The sequence below is a fragment of the Mustela erminea genome, chromosome 18 (genome assembly GCF_009829155.1).
Source record: "Mustela erminea isolate mMusErm1 chromosome 18, mMusErm1.Pri, whole genome shotgun sequence".
NCBI lineage: Eukaryota > Metazoa > Chordata > Mammalia > Carnivora > Mustelidae > Mustela > Mustela erminea.
This window is the reverse complement of record NC_045631.1, coordinates 55,462,358-55,487,142: the sequence shown is the minus strand read 5'-3', so window position 1 is coordinate 55,487,142 and position 24,785 is coordinate 55,462,358. Positions and strand designations below refer to the sequence as shown.

Genomic DNA, 24,785 nt, shown 5'->3' with positions numbered 1-24,785 from the left:
AAATGACATGATACTATGTGGAAAACCCAAAAGACTCCCCCTCCCAAATTTCTAGAACTCATACAGGAATTTAACAGTGTGGCAGGATATAAAATTAATGCACAGAAATCAGTTGCATTTCTATACACTAATAATGAGACAGAAGAAAGAGAAGTTAAGGAGTCTATCCCATTTACAATTGCACCAAAAACCATAAGATACTTAGGAACACACCTAACCAAAGAGGCGAAGGATCAGTACTCAGAGAACTATAGAACAATCATAAAAGAAATTGAGGAAGACACAAAGAAATGGAAAAAAGTTCCATGTTTGTGGCTTGGAAGAACAAATATTGTCAAAATGTCTATGTTACCTAGAGGAATCTATACATTCAATGCCATCCCTATCAAAATACCATCAAGTTTTTTTCACAGAGCTGGAACAAATAATCCTAAAATTTGTATTGAACTAGAAAAGACCCCAGATAGCCAAAGGAATGTTGAAAAAGAAAACCAAAGATGACAGCACCACAGTTCCAGACTTTAGGCTCTATTACAAAGCTGTCGTCATAAAGACAGCCTGGTATCTGCACGAAAAACAGACACACAAATCTATGGAACAGAATAGAGAACCCAGAAATGGACCCGCAGCTCCATGGTCAACTGTCTTTGACAGGGCAGGAAAGAATAGCCAATGGAAAAAAGACAGTCTCTTCAACAAATGGTGTTGGGAAAATTGGACAGCCACATACAGAAGAATGAAACTGGGCCATTTCCTTAACCACACACAAAAATAGACTCAAAAAGGATGAAAGACCTCAATATGAGACAGGGACCCAACAAAATCCTTGAGAAGAACACAGGCAGCAAACTCTTCAACCTCGGCCCCAGTGACTTCTTGCTATACACATCTCCAAAGGCAAAAAAATGAACTATTGGGACATCATCAAGATAAAAAGCTTTTGCACGGCAAAGGAAAGTGTTGACAAAACCAAAAGATTTCTGACAGAATGGGAGAAGACATTTGCAAATGTCTTATGAGATAAAAGGCTAATAAACAAAATCTATAAAGAACTTACCAAACTCAACACCCAAAGAGCAAATCAACCAGTCAAGAAATAGGCAGAAGACATGAACAGATATTTCTTCAAGAAGACATCTAAATGGCCAACAGACACAGGAAAAAATGCTCCACATCACGTGGCATCAGGGAAATACAATCAAAACCACAATGAGATCACCTTACACCAGTGTCAGGAAATGACAGATGTTGATGAGGATGTGGAGGAAGGGTAACACTTTTATACCATTGGTGGGAATCCAAGCTGGGAAGTAGTATGGTGGTTCCTAAAAAGTTGAAATAGAGCTACCCTATGACCCAGCAATTGCACTACTAGGTATCTACCCCAAAGATACAAATGTAGTGATCTGAAGGGACACCTGCAACCCAGTGTTTGTAGTAGCAACGTCCACAATAGCCAAACTGTGGAAGAAGCCCAGATCAATCAGCAGACAAACAGATAAAGAAGATGTGGTACATTACCCAGCCATTAAAAAAAAAAAAATCTTGTCATTTGCAACAATGGGGATGGAACTAGAGGGTATTATGCTACGTGAATTTAGTCAATCAGAGAGTGACAACTATCATATGATCTCATGACAGGTGGATTTAAGAAACAAAACAGAGGGGGCGCCTGGGTGGCTCAGTGGGTTCTGCTTTTGGCTCAGGTCATGATCTCAGGGTCCTGGGATTGAGCCATCAGGGCTCTCTGCTCAGTGGGGAGCCTGCTTCCCCCCCTCTCTCTGCCTGCCTCTCTGACTACTTGTGATCTCTCTCTCTCTCTCTCTGTCAAATAAATAAGCAAAATCTTTAAAGAGAAACAGAGGATCATAGGAGAAGAGTGGGAAAAAAAAAAAACCAAATCAAGATGAAAATGCCAGTTATGTCTCATAAACATAGACACAAAAATCCTCCACAAAATATTATCCAATATAATCCAGCAAGGAATTATACATCATGATGGAGTGAGGTTAATTCCAGGTGTGCAAGGTTGGCTCAACATGGAAAACTCAATCGTTGCAACCCCAATACCAAACTAAAGAAGAAAAATCATAGGATCATATCAAATGACACTGAAAAAGCATAGGACAAACTCCAACACCCACTCATGATAAAAAAGAAACTCATAAAGAGCAGCATAGAAGGAATTTCAACTTGATGAAGATCATCTAAAAATGAAATACAGCTAACATACATAACAATGAAGAATTCAATGCTTTCCCTCTAAGGTCCTGAGCAAGGTAGAGATGCCCACTCTCACTCCTGTTATTCACCTCAGCACTGAAAATTATGGCCCTTACACTAGGCCAGAAAAAGAAATACAGGCGTGGATAAAGGAAAAGAAGAAGAAAGCTATCCCTGTTTGCAGATGGCACAATTCTCTATGTAGAAAATCTCAAGCAATCTACAAAACCTCATAGCACTAAGAGATGAGTTCATCATGGGATACAAGATGAACACACAAAAATCATCTTCCAGTCCAGTGCAGCCTTCCAATGAGTAGAGCCTGGTAAATATCTTGACCACAACTTTGTGAAAAGACACTCTGAGTCACAACCACCTAGATAAGCCACTCTCAGATTTGTGACTCTCAGCAAGTGTGAGATAATATTAAGTGTTTTCAGCCACGAAGTTCTGGGGGAATTTGTTGTACCACCATAGATATTACATCTTGTTGGACCACAGTTGCCTAGGGCCATGTCTGCAGCCAATGCAGTGTTTCATCATTCACTCAGTTTGAATTAGGACAGACCCACCTCCCCACCACCTGTCAAGGACCATCCCTCATCTCTGCACCTTGAAGAGGCTCCCGGTCACCATGTGAACCCAAAAGGGACACCAGCAGTCAGTGCTTTGGCAGACCACCCTCTTGTGACACAATGGCTCCTCTTGCCACTGGGTAGAGAGGAGAAGCCCAGTCTCAGCTTCACATGTCCCCAACGTCCCATCAGCTCCTTCAATCTCTGGACCTTCTTGTCTGTTGTCAGTCCTCTGCCCTGCGAGTTACAGTAGAATGGCCATTCCAAAGAAGAAAGAGTCAAAGTGAGGTGCACATGGGGTTGATGATGGCTGTTCCATGTCCACGTCTTGAGAACAGGGAAACATACTGGAGGGAAGCAAGCCTGGGGGATTAATATCCTGGTCGTGAACCCAGAGCCAAACGGAACTTGTGAAATATCTGAGGTCACAGTTCCAACTTGTGTGGCCAGAGGAGAGCAGGGGTCCCATGGAGGCTGTGGGTGCTTTGAACTGTAGGCCAGGGGTGGGGGCCCTAACAGCACTGTGGTCACCACTAATGCCTGAGAGAATGGGCTGCTGGGGGCTCCACCCCGGACATGGTCCATTCTGACTACGAGGAAGTGACATGTCACAGGGGTGAGGAAATCTCACTGAGGAAGAAATGCTCTAGTGTTGCTCCATTATGTGGGGCGAGTGTGGTCAGTGAGAGGAGCAGATGTTGGCTGTGGAAGGGGATGGCAATCCCAATCTAGACCTGGACCAGTAGCCGTCCTGTCATCTGGATTGAATGGATTCGAGCACCAGGTCCAGGACTCTGCCTCAGCCCTTGGTGCTGCTGTCCCACAGCTTCCTGCACCCCAACCTCCTTGAGTCAGCGTGGAAGAAGATTGTGAGACCAAACGCAGGCAGGACGAGGAAGCAAAGAGGTCTCAGAAAGCAGAAGTGGGCCCTGGAGACTGGACCCTTCGTGAGAAGGCTTGAAATTATCTCCCATCAGGAGCCTGGCATTGCTGTGGGTGACATCTGTGTTGCAGACATGACCCCAGGGGATGGGAGGCCGTGGCTGCCTGCAGCGCTGCTCCTTCTGCAGGTCCCAGGTGAGCAGGGCTGAGCTGGGCAGGGAAGTCTGCCCTGAGTGCGGGGGAGGGAGGCAGGGGGATGGGAGTACAGGGAGACCAAAGGGGAGGGAGGGAGGACATGAGAAGGACGACAGAGAGCAGAGGATTCTCGGATTGGCCGGCACTGCCTCAGCAGTGACCAGGAGGATTCAGTGCATAAAGCAGGTGAGTCATGTCCATTACAGTCGACAGAGCAGCCCTGAGTGGAGGGGCTTCTGTGACTTCCATTATTGTAGTATCACAGTCAGAAACAAGGTCTTAGTGCATCATACACACACACACACACACACACACACACACACACACACCAGGAACACACTCTCCTTGTGTCACTTTGGGAGGAGGGAGCTACATCCCTTCCCTCTGGTTTCAGGAAAAGCCAGTCCTGCCAAGGTCTCCTCCAGACCCCAAGGGCCCTTCATGGACACCAGGATCACCATGACCCCAGATCCCCTTGACCCAGGCCCATCTGGTGAGGGGTCACACGTGGCTGTGTTTTCCAGGTTGTTGGTCTCTGAGTGGCCCCACCTCCGTGACGGGCACCGTGGGGGGATCCCTGAGCGTGCAGTGTCAGTACGAGGAGAAATTCAAAGAGAATGTCAAGTACTGGTGCAAGACCCCATGTATGGGGGATATTATGAAGACTGAAGAGGCAGACAAAGAAGTGAGGAGTGGCCGTGTGTCCATCAGGGACCAACCTGCAAACCTCACCTTCACAGTGACCTTGGAGAACCTCACAGAAGGTGATGGAGGAACATACCGGTGTGGGATTGATACATCATGGCTCTCAGAATATTTGCTCGACCTCACCTTCCGAGTTGTGTTGTCTGTGACCCCAGGTGAGCTGTGCACACCCCTCCCCCGACACCAGCACTATGGCTGCCTGAGACTGGGGCTGATCACCCAGACCCTGTCAGGAAAGTGGTGGGACGTGGGATAGAAGAGCGGGGTGAGGATGGGTTGGGTGATGCAGGGCACGGCAGATGTGTATGTGTCCGTTTGTGTGTGTGGGTGTATGTGTTGTGTCTGTTTACAAGTCTGTATGTGTGTCTCTGTATATGTCCATGTGTGTGTAAGTGTGTGTGCGGGCATTGTGTTTTCTGTACACTCACACAAGCACATGTACACCTCTAGCTGACCTAGGCGCCTCTGTGTGTCCAGCCCTGACACACTCTCACGACTAAAGCTCTCCCAGCGTGGCAGTGGGAATGGCCCACTGGCTGTCTGGCTGGCTGCCTTTCTGTCCTGACAAGGTTCCTGACCATGCTGAAGGTGTCATGAGCCTCTTCCTGGATCTCTTTTTGTCCTCCCCTTAGGGCATTGGCTCCTCTCCCTTACTGGCTGCCCAGGACCCTGGGGCTCTAACAGGACATCACTGTGTCCTGGATGGTTCCTGAGCACCAGCCTCACAGCTGTGATCCTGGGGGTCTGCAGCAGCCTTGTCAGGGGCCCAATAATGAAAATCAGTAACACTAATTGTCCACTGACAACCTGCCCAGGCACACAGCCCATCTGACATGGGCACAGGGACAGAAGGAAAGTAGAGGGCACCAGGGCATCTCCCTGAGGACGTGCTCACCGCCTGTCACTGTCCCCCACAGGTCCCTTGCTCAGCAGCATCTACTTCCAGCTCCTGGTCTTCCTGGAGCTGCTCCTGGTCCTGAGCATGCTCAGTGCTGTCCTCTGAGGGAACAGGCCTCAGAGGGAATCTGGGGTGGGGAGGCGGCATCAGCCCAATAGTTAAAACCAGTAACACCAATTGCCCATTCACGATTGACCCAGGAACACAGCCCATCTGATGGATGGGAATGGCCTTCTGACCAACACATCCAGCCACCGTCCTTATCTCATTCCGAATACTCTGTAAACTTTTTTGTAAGTTTTCCTGCAAAGTATCATGGACACAAAGAATGTTCTCAATAAATGCATACTCCTTAAAGCCCCAATACTTTTCAACCCTTGGGTGCCCACCTTACAGCTTAAGTAATAAACATCATTACTATTGTTTCAGGCTGCCCTCTGAGGAAACCAACTATGAATTTTACAGTCAGGTTCTCCTTGTTTTCTTCATGGGTTTGCCATATATTTACAAATTACTTACTCTAGATCAGTTCATAAAAGGCACCAAGGATTAAAAAAAAATACTTTTATTTCCAACATCCTCCCTCTTCTTATAATACTTCTTTCCCAAGTTATCACTTTTTTTTTTTTTTAAATAATACAATGGTCACTTAATGCGTAAGCCTCCTTGTGAATGGCGGTTATGTATTCCAGGTGCTGATAGTGTCCCTGGGCCTCTGACAGGCCTGGGCTGGCCTCAGGGGCCCTGCACGAGGAGCTGCTCGAAGGTGAAAGTGTTGGGCACTTGTGCGCAGTCCTACTCTGAGTTCCCATCAACAATGGTGTGTTCTGAGAGTTCCCGTAAGCATAGTTTCTTTCTTGTGTTTAAACACTGGAAGGAAAATATTTTATTATAAATGGGAGAAAAAATTAAGACAACCTACCAGTTTGCTCTGATCCTGCAAGCATAAGTGTAGGAATTAGAATACAAAGTAATCTGATGTCAGAGCCAAGCTTCAGAACCCAAGCAGGAAAGAATCTTTATTACCTTAATCCCATTTCCCCCACCTTTATCTGTATTAATCAAGGTGCACCAAAACCCTTAAAAATATCACTCCCAAAACAGGACGCTAAAACTCAGAACGTAAAGAAACTCAGCATGATAAAGCTGACTGGACCGACAAACACATCATAGAATTTTAAACTTTGACTGACTTTTAAATAATAATGCTTTAGGGGGCCCCCTGGGTGGCTCAGTCAGTTGAATGTCGGCCTTCAGCTCAGGTCAGGATCCTGGAGTCCTGGCCTAGACCCCCACATCAGGCTCCCTGCTCAGCGGGGATTCTGCTTCTCCCTCTCCTTCTCCCTCTGCCCCTCCCTCTGCTCACGCTCTCTTCTGTCTCTGCCTCTCAAATTAACAACAACAACAACAACAACAGTAATAATAATACTTTAGGGAGGTGATAAAATTAAAAAATAAATTTAAAAAATAAAGCACCTTTAAAACACCACGTTTTGGTGACTGGGATAGCCGATATAAGTTTATTATAAATTTGAGTATCTAAGAAGGAATTTGTTACACTTACAAAGATAAATCTGAGTTGGCCTACAGCCAACAGGGGTGTCCTGCGGAGCGACACTAGGCTTCCTGGGCATGAAAAGACACAGCCCCACTGCCCTTTAGGAATAGGATCAGCAAGATGAAAAAAAAAAATTAAACTCTCAACTAGATCATACTGAATAGGACCCTTTTGGGTTCTTTCTGTTTTATTTTTTTTTTTTTAAAGAATTTATCTATTTATTTGACAGAGAGAGAGAGAGAGATCACAAGTAGGCAGAGAGGCAGGCAGAGAGATAGGAGGAAGCAGGCTCCTTGCTGAGCAGAGAGCCCGATGCGGGGCTTGATCCCAGGACCCTGGGATCATAACCTGTGCCGAAGGCAGAGGCTTAATCCACTGAGCCACCCAGGTGCCCCATCTGTTGTTTTTTTTTAATTTAATTTTATTCTTTCACTGTTCCAAGATTCATTGTTTATGCACCACACCAGTGCTCCTTGCAATCTGGGCCGTCCATGATACCCACCACCAGGCCCACCCATCTCCCTACCTCCCTTCCCTCCAAAACCCTCAGTTTGCTTCTCCGAGGCCACAGGCTCTCATGGTTCGTCTCCCCCTCCAGTTTCCGCCAATTCACTTTCCTTCTCCTAATGTCCTCCATGTTATTCCTTATGCTCCACGAGTAAGGGAAACTATATGATACTGGACTGTCTCTGCTTGACTTATTTCACTCCGCATAATCTCCTCCGGTCCCGTCCACGTTGAATAGGATCCTTTTGGTTTATTGTCCTGGCATCGGGACTGTGAAGAGTTCAGGGAAGAAGTCTCATTCTTGAAGGCAGCCTCCAGCAACGCAAGCTTCTCTCGTCCTACTTTTTATCTCAATGATATCGAGAAGACTTTCTGTAATTAAGGAGAGTTATGATTCAATTGGTCTGTAAGCCTGAGTCTGAAAATGCACAGGAGCTGGTTGCCCAGTAGGAAGACTGATGGCAGACAAAGGGAAAACACACGAGCCCGGGTTCTAGACTGTGACCTTACAGGAACAGAGATGCTGTGGACAAGTCGCCACAGCCCAGCAGGGGCCAGAAGAAACCTCAAGCTAAGCCAGACTCCTGCTTCTCAAGGAGATAAACCTCTCTGTCTAGCCAATTATTTGTCCTTACACTTATAGGCACAAAACCCGAGGTCTCTAACTTTATAATTATTTTTTAAGATTATATTTATAAGATTATAAGATTATAAAGATTATATATTAAGATTATAATTATTTCGTAAGATTATTTTTAAGATTATAAAGATGGCATCATCTTTACAAGTTGTAGGAAACATCAGGGGCTTGATGGTTACAGAGCAAACATGGTCCCTTGGGATCTTAGAAAGAACCTGGGGCAGGAGAGGAGCAAGCAGCCCCTGAGAGACAGCTGAGACACAGGGCAGAAAGCACCATGACCCATGACCCTTCAGGACTGAGCTGGTGGGGAAGAGATGCCAGGAAAGAACAGCTGCAAATACAGCATGCTCACAGGACAGAGGACATGCCAAGGACAGAAACCCACAGTCCATCCTCTTGCCTGGGAATTTCTACCCCAGGTTCCCTTGGATGAGCCCTCCTCTTCTAAAGCGGTGGCTCTCAGCAGGGATGACTTACTCCCAGGGGACATTAGGCAATGCCAGTTGACAATTTTGGCTCTTGCCACTGGGGGAAGGGGGCTACTGGTATGTAGTGTGGAGGGGCCAAGGGTTTTGTTGAATGACCTATAGTGCACTTGGGAGCTGGGAGTTTCTTTCCCAGGCCCTGGTGGGCAGGAAGCCTGCTGTGGGGGTAGAGGAGTTGAATGTGGGTGAGGGGGACACCGTGCTGGCTCAGGGTCTTGTCTGGGTGTAACAGAGCGTCCCTGATAACGTTTTCTCATCCAGCCCTAAGGAAGCAGCCCCACATCTTCAAGGCTGGGCCTTAAGCGACTGAAAGAGGAGGCAAAGTGGAAAGCTTGCTCTGAAGGGTCCACTCACCCCCACCAGGCACCCCTATAGCCTGAGCCCCCATTGGCAGCAATTGCACAGAGAAGTTTGAGTATTGATGCCCCCACCCCCCTAACCACAAACCTGTGTCGGGAGGACCTCAGGCTAACAGCCCGTGCCTCCTTGGTTCCTAACCCTTCCTTCCTCCAGCCTCAGGGTGACATCTGGGCTTCCAGGGGACCCGACCCCACAATGCACCTCCAGCCCAGGTCTCCAGGTGAAGAAAATACTGATGGTGTCTTTCAGGCTCTTTGTCTCTGAGTGGCCCCAGCACTGTGATGGGCACCGTGGGGGGATCCCTGAGTGTGCAGTGTCAGTACGAGGAGAAGTACAAGACATTTACCAAATACTGGTGCCGGCAACCATGCTTGCCACCTTGGAACCAGACGGTGGCCACCGGAAGGTCTGAGGAAAAGATGAGGAGTGGCCGCGTGTCCATTGTGGACCATGCTGAAGACCTCACCTTCACAGTGACCTTGGAGAACCTCACTGCAGATGATGCAGGAAAATACAGGTGTGGGATCGCAACAATACTGCATGAAGAAGGACTCCATGGTTTCCTGCCTGACCTCTTCTTCCAGGTTCAAGTGTTTGTTTCCCCCAGGTAAGACCCTGCTTTTCTCTGCTCCCACAGAGGAAGGGATCTAGCTAATCCCTGCAGAGCATCTGAGGAACTCAGGAGTGCAGAACGAGGCCTGGTGTTTGTGGCTCAGAGACTGGAGACCAAGTGGGTTGTGTGGGTGTGAGTGTGAGAGAAATGTGAGTGGTGGGAGTGTACAGGAGTGTGAAAGAATGTGTGTGTGCTTGTATGCATGAGAGAGTATGTGTGCAAGCCCCTGAGAATGAAGGATGGCGGGACTGTGACATCCAAGGTCCCTGCCATGAGCCCAGTCTCCTGACAAGAGCCTTGGGCCTCGGGGACTCTGAGGGTGGTGTCCACAAGGGGAGTTCTGGGCTCTGCATCTCTATTAGAATCCAGGCAGCTTGTATACCCTCCTGTCCTCCAGAGTTGTGTGTCCCATTAACAAACTTCCTGAAGTGACCTCTGCAGTCTTCTGGCGGGGTGGACAAGGCAGGGGGATGCACTGTCTGGGGCTGAGACCCGAGGTCTTGCTCCAGTGCCAACTTTCAAACACTCTCGTTTCCAGTGAGATGAGGGACGCTGTAATGCTTAATGCAGAAGGCGATGATTCTCTGGTCCTGGTTTATGATACATCCATTGCTGAGCAGATTGGGATGGTGTTGAATGGGGCTACACCACACTCTGGCCAGCCCTGGGTCTGGCTAGTGGGAGATGATGGCTCCAGAAGCTCTGTGCCGCTCCTTCCCTGAGTTCCCTCTGCTTTGTGAACTCTCAGAGAGTTTCTGGGAGCCAGAGCCTCCTGGGTCCCTCTTCTCCCGTTCTCTCCAGTCCTCACCACCACATCCTCATGTGTGTGCTCTGTCCTGATGCTCAAGGTCAGGTCTTGAGCTGAAGGACAGGAGTCTGGAGCCCTCAGCCCAGAGCTGTTTGGCACTGGTGCCAACCAGATTTGATGCTGATATTGACTTTTAGGGCCACAGAGTCTGAGCTCAAAGGCAGGGGCAAAAGGCAGAGCCTGGGCCTCCTGTTCAGCAGGAAACTCCTGCCAGTCACTGTGTCTTCCTATAGGTCCCAGGTTGTCAGCATCCACTTCCTGCTTCTCATACTCCTGAAGGTGCCCCTGTTTCTGATGATGCTCAGTGTCATCCTCTGGGTCAACAGATCTCAATGGGCAATTTGTGGGACACAGAGTCGGCCTGATGAAGACAACATGCAGCCCTCCTTGTCCATCAACATCCTGTCCAGAGACACTGCCACTCACACTAGAAGAGGAAGGACTTCCGGCCCCAAGCCTTCTATCTCTTCCCACCTTGTTCCCCAAAAGTGGTAAATTTAAGAAAAGCTTGTGAAAACGCAATAAAACATGCCACATGCGCATACACACAATTGTGTGTATAACGTAGATGTGCACAGTGCTTGGCTGGGAGAAGGGGGAAAGCGTCCCATAGGACCCCTAAATGCCAGCAGAGAGTGTCAAGCACAGCTTGGTTGGCCAGAGGAGCCCAAGGTGAGGGCCTGCTTTTCAATGATGCTGCCCCCCTGAGAACCCCCAGGGCAGCCCCCCAACTCACATTCCTTCCTTCCTCCATCCATTCACCAAATATTCACCAAGAACCGATGTAGCACCAGCCTATACAGACATTGACCTATGAGAAATCACCAAAAACAGTCCCAGCCTGAGCTGGGTTCTTGGGAGCGTGGATGGCAGAAGGAGGGGCAGGGCTTAGGACAAAGCAGCTGTTTGTGGAGCCCGGTCCTGCCCAGGCAAACCCTCTCTCTCTTCTCAATATTGGACCATCTAATGTCCAAAGTCAACTACTAAGCTGAGGGGTTGGGGGTTAGTATATGTCCAGATATCGAAGTCTGGCCCAAATGTGGTTATTAGGTGTCCAGGGTCTTGGATCAGAGACATCTGGGGGCAGAAAGGAGGGACCCGGGCCTTCCTCTTGAGGTGGCAGCTCGGTGTCTGTCCCCGTGTCCTTCCCTCCCAGGTCCCTGCTTAGCAGGGTCCACTTCTTGCTCCTGGTCATCTTGAAGGTGTCCCTGCTCCTGACCATGCTCACTGATGGCCTTGGTGTGTCCTCTCTCCTTGTGGGGACCCTGACCAAGAGAAGCTTCAGCCCTTCGTGCCTTTGGATATGCTGCCCAGACACACAGCTCTTCAGAGGAGAGAACAGAAGATTCACTACATCTGATTTACACATTTTTCTGTTGATGGCTTAGGGTTGCTGCCCGCTGGGGCTATTCCACAGCAAGTGCTGCCATGAACTTTCTTGTACAGGTCACCTAGTGTATATCTGACATGATTTCACTAGGGTACATACTTAGGGATGGAATTGCTGGGGTTTAGGGTTTGGGCACACTCAACCACACTAGATAATGCCAAGTGATTTTCCAAACCCGAAATTCATGGCCCCACTTAGCTCCCATCAGCTATGACTGAGGGCTCCTATTGCCCTGCCTCTCTGTGTGACTTCCTAGAATTTCAGACATTTTAATTGTTAACTTTTGCCAGTTTGAAATAGTTCTTTGTTGCACCATCTACAGGGTGGCCAGGCAGTGCAGCCCATGGTCAAAAGTAGCTAAGTGTGAGCAGGAAAGAGGCTAGTGCAGGTTTTGAAGTCGGTGAGAACAGACAACATGCACACAGGCTCAGGGTGTGCAGAGTTTCCTTACAGCAGAAGGAGAGAGGGAGGGATCAGGTGGTACATCCTTCCCCCATGGCAGGTGTATCCCCTTAGCGGCCAGTGTGGGCGGTGTGGCTGAACGCATTCCACTTGTCATCCTGAGCACATTTTCACTTATGTTGCGTTCCCTCTTCTGTTCAGATTTGGCCCATCTTTCTTGGGTTTTTCTTTTTCCTTCCTGAATTATAGGACTCACACTCTCACTGGTCAAGTTTTATCATTGATGCCTTTCAAATATGGGCTTACAGAATTTGGGGTTTGTCTTTTCATTCTGGAGTCTTTTCACAAATACACCACAACTTTAGAGTATTTGAATTCATCAGAGTATTACGGTTTGTATATTTTGTACCATATTCAAGAAGGCTTTCTTATCCCAAAGTTATAAAAATATCTTCCTATGTTTTTTCTAAATAATTAAAGTCCTGGATCCATCTGGGATTGAATTTTTTTCCCCTTACATGTTGTAAGGTTGGAGCCACTTTCCTTTTTTCCCGCATGAATAATCATATACTCCAGCGTATTTATTGTTCTCCTACTTTCCTCATTTACATGAGTTATATCAAGTGTAAAAACAGGCCTGTTTATGGGGGCTCTATGCTGTTTAATCAAGCTCCTTACCTATCTGCGTTTGTTACCATATTGTCCTAACCATGATAGCCATATAAAGCCCCTCCACATTATACCTTTTTTAAGAAAACACTAGAAGAAAGATAAAAAGAAAAATAAAAAGAGAGACTTAATAGGACTGGGAGACTCATAATGTAGTATTTAAAATGTCCAGGATCTAATAGAAAAATCACTTACTTTACCAAGAACCAGCCATCTATAGATTCAATGCAATCTCTATCAAGATTCCATAGGCATTTTTTATAGTGGCAAAACAACAAAAAAAACTCTTAAAATTTTTGTAGAGTTGTAAGAGACCCCAGATAGCCAAAAGGATTCTGAGAAAGAAGAACAAAGCAGGAGGCATCACACTTCCTGATTTTAAGCTATATTATATAGCAATTATATATCTAGTCATACATATATATATGACTCGATATATGATTATCTATGAAGCCATATTATAAAATGATAGTCATCAAGACAGTATGATACTGACATAAAAACAGACAAATAGACCAATGGAATAGAACAAAAATAAACCCAAACCTATATGGTCAACTAATATTTGACAAGGGAACCAAGAATATGCAATGGAGAAAAGGCAGTCTCTTTAGCAAATTGTGCAGAGATAACTGGATATTCCCATGTAATATGATACCACTCAAAGAATTAAAGACAAATATAAGACCCCAAACCATGAAACTCCTAGAAGAATTATCATATGGTTTCACTTACTTGTGGAAAATGAGGAATAGCATGGAGGACATTAGGAGAAGGAAAGGAAAAAGGAAGGGGGGGAAATCAGAGGGGGAGACAAACCATGAAAGACTGTGGACTCCAAGAAACAAACTGAGGGTTTTAGAAGGGGAGGGGGGTGGGGGGATGGGTTGGCCCAGTGATGGGTATTAAAAAGGGCACGTATTGCTTGGAGCACTGGGTGTTACATGTAAACAATGAATCTTGGAACACTACATCAGAAACTAATGAATGTATGGTGACTAACATGACATAATTAAAAAAAAGAAAAAGAAAACATAGGAACAAAGCTCCTTGAAATGGGTCTTGGTAATGATGTTTTGGACAGACAGAGCTCAAACAACAAAATAAAAAAAGAAATAGGTGGGACTACATGAAACCAAAAAGCTTCTGAACAGGGGCACCTGGATGGCTTGGGTGGTTGGGCATCTGCCTTCAGCTCAGGTCATAATCTCCAGGCCCTGGAGCTATTTTTATTTTGTTTAGGTATATTCCTAAAAGTGGAATTACAGGATCATATTGTATTTCTATTTTTAATTTTTTAAAACTTGTATTTTTTGTTAAGATTTTACTTTTTTTTTTTTTCAGGAAGAGAAAGAGAGAGAGAGCATGGGCCAGTGTGGGACAAAGAGCAGAGGTAGAGGGAGAAGCAGACTCTTGGCTGAGCAAGAATCCCAATGTGGGGCTCAATTCAGGACCCCATGACCATGACCAGAGTTGAAGGCAATTACTTAACCGACTCAGCCACTAGGGTGCTCCTATTTTTTATTTCTTGAGGATCATCTGCACTGTTTTTTGTAGTGGCTGCACCAATTTACATTTCCACCAACCACCACTGTAGGGTTCCTTTTTCTCCACATCCATTTTCAGCATTGGTTATCTCTTGTCTTTTTGAGTTTGGCCATTCTAACAGGTGTGCGGTGTTATCTCCTCGTGGATTTAATTTGCATTTTCCTAATGACTAGTGACCTGGCTCCCTACCAATTCCAACATAAACTCAACCCCAACCCATCATGTCATGAGAAAAAGCCACTGTGAGTTAGGACAGACTTATCTCCCCATCTCTTGGTAAGGACCATCCCATATCTCTGCACCTTGAAGAGACCCCTGGTCATCGTGCAAACCCAAAAGGCACACCAGCAGCCAGTGCTTTGGCAGACCACCCTCTTGTTACACAATGACCCCTTGTACCACTGGATAGAGAGGAGAAGCCCAGTCTCAGCTTCACATGGCACCAACGTCCCATCAGCCCCTTCAATCTCTGGACCTTCTTGTCTGTTGTCAATCCTCTGCCCTATGAGTCACAGTAGATTGAACTTTTCAAAGAAGAAAGAATCCAAACTGAGGTGCACATGGGATTGGTGATGGCTGTTGCATGTCCATGTCTTGAGAATAAGCAAACACACAGGAGGGAAGAAGCCTGGGGGATTTGTACCCTGGTTCGGAACCCAAGAACTAAATGGAACCTTTGAAAGCCTCTGAGGTCACAGAGCCAACTTGTGTGGCCAGAGGAGAGCAGGGGTCCCATGGGGACTGCGGGTGCTTGCAGCTGCAGGCTGGGGGGTCCTAACACCACTGTGGTCACCACTGATACCTGAGAGGATGGGCTGCTGGGGGCTCCATGCTGGACATGATCCATCCTGACCACAAGGAAGTGACATGTCACAGGGGTGAGGAAGTCCCACGGAGGAGAAAATGCTCTAGTGTGGCTCCATTGTGTGGGGTGAGTGTGGACAGTGAGAGGAGCAGATGTTGATTGTTTAAGGGGACGGCAATCCCAATCTAGATCTGGACCAGGAGCTGTCTTGTCATCGGGATTGAGCAGATCCGGTGCACTAGGCCCAGGACTCTGCCTCAGCTCGTGCTGCTTCTGTCCCACAGCTTCCTGAACCCCAACCTCCTTGAGTCAGCGTGGAAGAAGATTGTGAGACCCAACAGAGGCAGGACGAGGAAGCAGAGAGACCCCAGAAAGCAGAAGTGGGCCCTGCAGAGGGGACCCTCTGTGAGAAGGCTTGAAATTATCCCCCCTCACTAGCCTGGCATTGCTGTGGGTGACGTCTGGGCTGCAGACATGACCCCAGGGGACGGGAGGCCGTGGCTGCCTGCAGCGCTGCTCCTTCTGCAGGTCCCAGGTGAGCAGGGCCTGGGCAGGGAAGTCTGTCCTGAGTGGGAGGGAGGGAGACAGGGGGATGGGGGTGCGGGGCAGCCCAAGGGGAGGGACGGAGGGAGGACATGGGAGGGAAGACAGAGAGCAGAGATTCTCCTCAGATTGGCCAGCACTGCCTCAGCAGTGACCAGGAGGATTCAGTGTATAAAGCAGGTGAGTCATGTCCATTATAGTGGACAGAGCAGCCCTGAGTGGAGGGGTTCTTGTGACCACCATTACTGTAGTGTCACAGGCAGAAACAAGATCTTGTTGCAACACACACACACACACACACACACACACACACACACATCAGGGACACACTCTCATTGTGCCACCCTGTGAGGAGGGAGTTACATCCCCTCTTTCTGATCTCAGGAAAGCCCTGACTTCTGCCAACGCCTCCTCCTGACCCTGAGGGCCCTTGAGGGATGTGGGGGTCACCTTGACCTCAGATTCAGGCCCCTCTGGTGAGGGGTCACCCTTGGCTGTGTTTTCCAGGCTTTGTTTCCCAGATTCTGAGTAGTCCCATCTCCCTGGTGGGCACCGTGGGGCAATCCGTGAGTGTGATATGTCCATATGAGAAGATCTACGAAAACAATACCAAATACTGGTGTAAAAGCCCATGTTTGTGGAGGATTGTGGAGACTGCAGTCCCAGATGTAGAAGCGTGGAATGGCCGTGTGTCTATCAGGGACGTTTCTGCAACCCTCTCCTTCAGAGTGACCATGAGGAACCTTAGAGAGGAGGATGCTGGGACATACCGGTGTGGGATTGATACATCAGAGGTTCCAGGATATATGTTCGACCTCACCTACCCAGTTGTGGTGACGGTGACCCCAGGTGAGCTGTGCACACCCCTCCCTCGACACCAGCACCAGGCCTGCCTGAGACTGGGGCTGATCACCCTGACTCTGGCAGGAAAGTGGTGGGACATAGGACAGAAGAGTGGGGTGAGGATGGGGTGGGTGACACAGGACACCAGGGGTGTGCCTCTGTGTGTGTGCACATGTGTTGTGTCTGTGTATTTGTCTGTGTGTGTCTAGGTGTGTGAGTGTGTGTGTGTGAGTTGTGTTGTCTTCACACTCGCACAACCACATGCACACCTCTGGCTGACCTAAGCGTCTCAGTGGGCACTTTCATGCCTAAAGCTCTCCCAGGATGGGCGGTGGGAATGGCCCTGAGTCTGGGGACGGCTGTCTACCTTTCTGTCCTGACAAGGTCCTGCCCACGTTGCAGGGGACCTGAGCCTCTTCCTGGATCTCTCTCTGTCCTCCCAATGGGGAACGACTGTAGGGTACAGGCTCCTCTCCCTTACTGGCTGCCCAGGACCCCTGGGCTCTAACAGGACATCACTGTGTCCTGGATGGTTCCTGAGCACCATCCTCACAGCTGTGATCCTGGGTGTCGGCACCAGCCTTGACAGGGGCTCAAGAAGGAGCCCCAGACCCTGATGGGGGGCTTCTGTGAGCATTTAGGGAACACCCTGCCCCTCTGGCTTGACCCTCCCCATTTGTTCCGTCATCTTGTCCCCACAGGAGGGAACCCAGAGAAACCGCTGAAAGTTCCCCTCAGACAAAGGAGGAGAAAAAAATGAGAAAAATGAGTTCTCAGGTTCTATGGCCCCAAATATACTTCCATGTGCTGCAAAGAATTCTTTACTAGAACCCTGTTTTTGTTTCCTGAGACCCACATGGAGTTCATCCTTCTGAGTGTTCAGGTTTTTGTCTTGTGTTCTTACTCCGACGTTGGCCTTGGCTCCTCCGACGTCCTTCCTGCAGGGCGTCTCTCTCACACGGGGCACTGCCCTCCCAGGCCCCTTGTGGGCTCCTATTTAACAGTGAGGAGCTGAGTGTTCTCGGACACCACCGCCTGGAAGAGAGAGACCATTGTCCAGTTGGCTTCAGGACAGGGAACTTTCTGTGTGGTGCCCTGGGTGTGTGTCTGTCTCACTAGGTCTTTCTTTCTGTCTATCCTTCCGTCCCGTGGCCACCCAGGTTCACAGTTCTGGCTGAGAGTTCGGGGGCTGAGTGCACTGAGTGCAGGACCCATCATTCAGTGTGGACTCTGCTGAGCCCCTGTCTCAAGGTCCTCACTCCAGACATCAGCCCTCCCTGAGGACACGGCCCCCACCCCCAGCTCTGGATCAATCTCTACAGAGGAAAGCTCAGCCCATCCTCTGCCAGGAGAAACCAGGGGCAAAGTGGCTGAGCCCAGAGCCCTGAGCTCCTTCCACACACTGTCCCTTGCCCTGCTGGGAGGATGCTCTGCCTCTGAAATCGCCCACCTGGCCAGGGTGCACCTGCAGAGGGGGCCGGGGAGGCCACAGTTCCAGGCAGGCCTGGGTGTGGCTGTGAGCGGATGTGGAGCCTGGACACCTGTCCAGATGTCCTGAGTGACCAGGACTATGTGAGTCAAAGCCACACAGCTGCCAGAGAGTGGGAGAGCCCGGGGGAGGACAGCAGGCCTGACATGTGCTTCCCCTCCAGCCAGTACTGCAACCCCGAGCTCTGTGAGCCACCCCCCTCCAGCACCTTTGATGTGGTTTTGGAATATGGGTGAGGTTTGGTGGGGTGCGGTCCAGAGCTTTCAACCAAGAAAGAATCCTTGAGACATCTTCAATGCAAAATGGTGGTTTCATTAAAGCTCAGGGAAGGACCCCAGGGCAGAAAGAGCTGCTGCCCCGGCTTGTGAGGGATGGCTGATTGTATACTTGGAAGTTTGAGAAGGTAAGGAAAAGGGGAGGTTTCAGAAGGCTTTTCATGTGTTAAAGAAGACTCCCAGGATACCAGAGGCCTTGCCCTTGTCAGTGTTAGGGTTCTTTTTCCCTCTAGGAAGGCATTACCATGAAGACAGCTGGGAAGTTCCTGGAGGAGTGTCACCTGTCCCACCCAGGAGTATGGGGGGTGGGGTTGTGGGGTGTCAGCTTTGGCCTGTCCTCAGCCTGCCTTCTCCTCCCTCATCAACCCCAGGTCTTCACACGGTCCTGCTAGACCCCGCATTGAATACCGAAGCCTCGGACGACTACTATGCCTCCAGCCTATATTCTGGGTAAGGGGCTAGCAGTGGGAGACCTTTGACACCTCGGTGATTTCTGGGGAACACGGGGGGCTGAGGTGTGTGGGTGTGACTGTCATGGCCTCGGTCCCACACTTACTTACCAATTCCACACCTCACTGTGGAAGTCCTACCATGCGCCAGGCCCTCTTCTAGGGATACAGCCCTGGGCCACCAAGACACAGTCCGGCTCTGACAAAAGTTGGGAAATTCACACAGTGAAGAAGTCAACACGTTCATCAATAGACACAATGCCAGTTCCTAATGAGTGCTTGGGGGAACTAGCACAGATGGGTGGGGGAGAGCATGTGCAGGAGAGCCACGGGGCGGCGGGGGCGCGGGGGTGTGGGGGTGGGATGGGAATTGCTCTTCAATACACAATGATCAGGGAGTCCTGGCCGGTGAGAGGACATTTCCCTGGAGACCTGTAGGACTGGGGAAGCCGGGACTCAGGTATCTGCAGAAATTGGACTCTGGGGACAGGGAAGACAAGTGCCAGTGTTGTGCAAAGGGGGCCTTCAGGTCCCGGCCCAGGCCAGGTGCTCTGGGGGCCCCTGGTTCTCTTCTCTGCTCCCCCCTCCTCACCACACCCTCGTTGTATTGGGTCCCCCCAAAATTGGGTACCCCAATAATGGGTCTGTGATTAAAGGAGTGAGACTGATACAAAGTGAAGGTCAAGCAAAGCTTTATTTCACACCAAGTATCAGGAGTCAAACTGGACGGCCAGGGCCACACCTCTTACAGAGAGGGTGACCCCTCCCTGCTTTTCAAACTAACTTTTTATAGAGCAAAGACCATGTGGTTGGGCCTGGTCACACACATGTGGCCAATGAGATTGTAACACACACAGGAAACTCCACAGTGATGCTAGGTGACCAACAGAATTACAATTTACCCTATTAGACATTTGAACCAGCCTATCACCTAGTTCAGAATTGGCACCCAAAAGGTGCCCAAATGGTGGGGCCCATACTCCTCGGTAGCTAGGAGACAGTATGCGCCCCCACTGATTGAATACCTACACCTGGCCTGACCCACCCTTGAATTTGGGACTCTGTTACCTGGGACTGGTTTCCCCGGACTTGCTTTTAAATAAGTTCCCCTGGGGGTGGGGGGCAAGGTCAATTTAAGTTTTACAACAAAATGGCCATTCAACCGGGGTGAGGCCACTCTGGCTGAATAGGCCCTTACAGTTGGGAGAGTCATCCTGTTGAAGACCAGGCCTCTAAGAGAGATGAGAGGTGAGTGGGGTCATTGATTACCTCCAGCATTAACTACTGAGTTTAAGGCTAAGGTTTAGAAGCTGCCACATCCTCCCTGGGACTAAAGCAAATATTTCTGATACAAATGGGAACTACTGTTTGTGGGAGAGCAGACATCAGACAAATAACCCAGTTATTTGCTAGTCCACGGATAGGTAACTCCCAATGGGGAGGGTTTAGATAGAACTCTTTTCCTGGCCCAGGTCCTGCCTGCTCCCTGGGGTCTCCCTCACATCACTCCAATAGCCAGGCTCTTTCCAAGTCCACATCCTGTCTCAAGGGCAATTGTTAGCCTGAGGGTCACAGAAGTGGTCTGTTGATAGGACGGTCCCAGCCATGGACCCACATGGGCCTGATATCTGTGTGGATTGTTGTGGCCCCAGAACATTGACACAGGGACAGAAAGAAAGTGGAGGGTACCTGGGCATCTCCTTGAGGACGTGCTCACCGCCTGTCACCATGTCCCCCACAGGTCCCTGCTCAGCTGCATCTACTTCTGGCTTCTGGTCTTCCTGGAGGTGCCCCTGGTCCTGAGCATGCTCACTGCTGTCCTCTGATGGAACAGGCCTCAGAGGGGATCTGGCGGGAGGCAATATCTGCTCGATAATGACTATTGGTAACACCAATTGCCTATTGACGACCTGCCCAAGAACACAGCCCATCTGATGGATGGGAATGGCCTTCTGACCAACACATCCAGCCACCGTCCTTATTTTATTCCGAATACTCTGTAAACTTTTTTGTAAATTTTCCTGCAAAGTATCATAGACACAAAGACTGTTCCCAATAAATGCATACTCCTTGAAGCCCAAATACTCTTCAACCCTTGGATATATCGTGAATATTTCTGAAGTCCCTCTGAGGAAACCAACTATGAATTTTACAGTCATGTTCTCCTTGTTTTCTTTATGGGTTTGCCACATATTTGCAAATTATTTACTCTAGGTCAGTTCATAAAAGGCACCAAAGTTAAAAAAAAAACAACTTTTATTTCCAAGGTGATTGGTCTTCTTATAATACTTCTTTCCCAAGTCATCACCCTTTTTATATAATAAAATGGTCACTTATTGCACAAGCCTCCCTGTGAATGGTGTTTATGTATTCCAGGTGTTGATGGGGTCCCTATGCCTCTGACAGGCCTGGGCATGGGAGAATGGGAGAAAAAAATCAAGACAACTCACAGGTTTGTTGTGCTACACTTGTGTTTGGACAGGATCAGAGTAAACTGGTGAATTGTCTTGATTCTTTAAAATTATTAATTTTATAATTTACTTTTTAAAATTTATAATTAAATATTTTCTTTCCAGTGTTCAAAAAAAAGAGAGAGGGAAACTGTGTTTATGAAATGCAGCAATTAGAATACAAAGTAATCCGATGTCAGAGCCAACCTTCAGAACCCAAGTAGGAAAGAATCTTTATTACCTTAATCCCATTTTCCCCACTTCTAGCTGTATTAATCAAGGTCCACCAAAACCCTTAAAAATATTACTCCCAAAACAGGACACTAAATCTCAGAACATAAAGAAACTCTGGAAGATAAAGCTGACTGAACAGAAAAACACATCTTAGAACTTTAAACCTTGACCGACTTTTAAATAATAATGCTTTAGTGTGACTCTGTACGGCTCATTTCATTGAACATTTGCCTTTAGCTCATGATCTCACGGCCCTGCGACCAATCCCCACATCAGCCTCCCTGCTTAGTGGGAATTCTTCTCCCTCTCATTCTCTCTCTGACCCTCCCTCTGCTCACTCTCTCTCAAAATAATAATAAAGTAATGCTTTAAAGAGGTGATTAAATTAAAAAAAATTAAAAATAATGCTCCTTAAAAACACCAAGCTTTGGTGATTGGGAAGGTAAAGTAATTTTCTTATAAATTTGAGGATCTAAAAAGTAATTTGTTACATTTACTAAGACAGATCTGAGATGGCCCACATCAAGCATGTGTGTCCTACAGAGTGACATTGGAGTCTCAGGCATGAAAAGACAGCTCCACTGCCCTTTAGGGTTGGGATCATCTAGATGAAAAAAAAAATTGTACTGACTCTCAACTAGGTCATACTGAATAGGATCCTTTTGGTTTATTGCTCTGGCATGGGGACAGTGAAGAGTTCAGGGAAGAAATCTCATTCTTGAAGGCAGCCTCCAGCAATGCAAGCTTCTCTTGTCCTACTTTTTATCTCAATGATATCGAGAAGACTTTCTGTAATTAAGGAGAGTTATGATTCAATTGGTCTGTAAGCCTGAGTCTGAAAATGCACAGGAGCTGGTTGCCCAGTAGGAAGACTGACGGCAGACAAAGGGAAAACACACGAGCCCGGGTTCTAGACTGTGACCTTACAGGAATAGAGATGCTGTGGACAAGTTGCTACAGCCCAGCAGGGGGGCCAGAAGAGACCTCAAGCTAAGCCAGCCTCCTGCTTCTAAAAGAGGTAAATCAGTCCAGCCATTTACTTGCTCTTATGCTCATAGGCAGGAGACTGAGGTCCCTTTATAATTATTTTTAAGATTATTAAAGGCAGCATCTTCACAAGTCAGAGCTATAGGAAGCATCAGTGGCTTGATGGTTACAGGGAAAGCACGGTCCCTTGGGATCAACAGGCCTCAGTGGGCAATTTGTGGGACACAGAGTCAACCTGAGTAAGACAACCTGGAGCCGTCCTTGCCCATCGATATCCTGTCCAGACACACTGCCGCTCAGACTAGAGGAGGAACTTCTGGCCCCAGACCTGTCTCTTCTCACCTTATTGCCAAAAACTGGTAAATATACATATATACCTACTTAAATGGATGCAATGAACCATCACACACACACACACACGTAATATGTGTGGTGATTTGCTGGGGAGCATGGGGAAAGAACTCCATAGGACTCCTAACTTGCAGGTAGAGAGCGCCAAGGACAGCCTGATTGGCCAAGGGAGTCCAAGGTGTGAGTGTGCTTTTTGGTGGTCTTGCCCTCATGAGAACCTCCAGTGTAGCCTTTCAATTCAACTATCTTTCCTTTCTCCGTTCATTCACCAAATATTCACCAAGGGCCTCTGGAGCACCAGGCTTCTTTCTAGGTGCTGGGGATACAGCTGTCAGCAAAACACCGGCCATCTATTCTAATGGGTACTTTCAAAAAATAAATTAAAAATATTAGTTTATGAGAAATGTCATGAAGAATGGATGAGAGTTCAGAGGATGGAGTGACAGAGGACAGGGACAGCCTCTTGGGAGAGAGCGTCAGGCAGGTGAGGGAGGGAGGGTGGAAAGTCTGAACAAAGGCAAAGCTCAGGGCAGAGAGGGTCCTGAGAAGTCAGTGGGGCAGGATTCTGGGGGGTCAGGTAGATGTGGATAGGTAGGGCAGGCAAAAGAATCCAGCAAAAAATTATGCACCCTGATGGAGTGAGGTTTGTTCCAGGTATGTAAGACTGGTTCAACTTTGAAAATGAATCACTGTAACCAACCACAGCAAACAAAGGAAGAAAAATCATAGGATCATATCAAATGACACCAAAAAAGCATATGCCAAACTGTAGTACCCACTCATGATAAAAAAGAAACTCATAAAAATAAGAGTAGAAGGAATTTCCTCAACTTGATAAAGATCATCTAAAAGAAAAATACAGCTAACATTATAGTTAGTGATCAAAAATTAAATGCTTTCCTTGTATGATCCTGAGCAAGGCAGAGATGCCCACTGTCACCATATAGTCATCTTAGCCATGGCAATTCTGGCCATTGCGATAAGTCAGATAAAGAAATAAGGGCATAGAGAATGGAGAAGAAGAATAAAGCTGACCCTGTTTGCAGATGACATAACTGTCTATGTAGAAAATCTCAAGCAATCTACAAAACCTCATAGAACTAAGAGGCGAACTAAGAGAACTAAGAGGTGGGCTAGAGTCAGAGGTGTCCTGTCTTTCTGCCTGGTTCTATACCCTCCCCTGGGCACAGGTGGTGAGGGTCCTGATTTATTCTCGTCTGAACTACCCTTTGGGCTCCAGACATGAGTTCATCAGATCATGGGATACAAGATGAACACAAAACAGTCAATCACATGTCCATATACTAACAAGTGAACATATGGAAACCAAAATTAAAACTGCATTCCATTGGGTGCTTAGGTTGCTCAGTGGGTTAAAGCCTCTGCATTCAACTCAGGTCATGATCTCAGGGTCCTGGGATGGAGCCCTGCATTGGGCTCTCTGCTCAGCAGGGAGCCTGCTTCCTTCCCTCTCTCTCTTTGCCTGCCCCTCTGCCTACTTGTGATCTCTGTCTGTCAAATAAATAAATAAATAAATAAATAAAATCTTTTTAAAAAATGCATTCCATTGCATTCCTAGACACGTATAAACTACCACAACTGAACCAGGAAGAAATAGAAAACCTGAACAGACCCATAACCAGTAAGGAGATTGAAACAGTCATCAAAAATCTCCAAACAAACAAAAGCCCAGGGCCAGACAGCTTCCCAGGGGAATTCTACCAAACATTTAAAGGAGAATTAATTCCTATTCTCCTGAAACTGTTCCAAAAACTAGAAATGGAAGGAAAGCTTCTAAACTCATTTTATGAGGCCAGCATCACCTTGATCCCCAAAACAGACAAGGATCCCATCAAAAAAGAGAATTACAGACCAATATCCAGATGCGAACATTCTCA

General features: G+C 47.8%; 2 protein-coding genes across 6 annotated transcripts; both read left to right on the top strand.

Annotated features, from left to right (window-relative positions):
* Positions 1–2,438: 2,438 nt before the first annotated feature.
* On the top strand, positions 2,439–11,019 carry LOC116577154. 5 transcript variants are annotated; one of them, XM_032319994.1, is made up of 6 exons: positions 2,439–3,875; positions 4,270–4,368; positions 4,616–4,735; positions 6,171–6,317; positions 9,281–9,638; positions 10,686–11,019. In XM_032319994.1, exons 1-6 carry the CDS (start codon positions 3,566–3,568, stop codon positions 10,945–10,947), a joined length of 1,296 nt encoding a protein of 431 aa, XP_032175885.1. In that variant the 5' UTR covers positions 2,439–3,565; the 3' UTR covers positions 10,948–11,019. The 5 variants fall into 5 exon arrangements, with proteins under 5 accessions (XP_032175885.1, XP_032175887.1, XP_032175884.1 ...); XM_032319996.1 differs by lacking the exon at positions 4,270–4,368 and having other exon boundaries at positions 2,447–3,875; XM_032319993.1 differs by lacking the exon at positions 4,270–4,368 and having other exon boundaries at positions 3,069–3,875; positions 4,400–4,735; positions 10,779–11,019.
* Positions 11,020–15,867: 4,848 nt separating this feature from the next.
* LOC116577161 (CMRF35-like molecule 6) lies at positions 15,868–21,211 on the top strand. Its single transcript, XM_032320006.1, has 4 exons — positions 15,868–15,989; positions 16,317–16,658; positions 18,788–18,866; positions 20,607–21,211. Exons 1-4 carry the CDS (start codon positions 15,902–15,904, stop codon positions 20,689–20,691), a joined length of 594 nt encoding a protein of 197 aa, XP_032175897.1. The 5' UTR covers positions 15,868–15,901; the 3' UTR covers positions 20,692–21,211.
* The last annotated feature ends 3,574 nt before the right edge of the window (positions 21,212–24,785 follow it).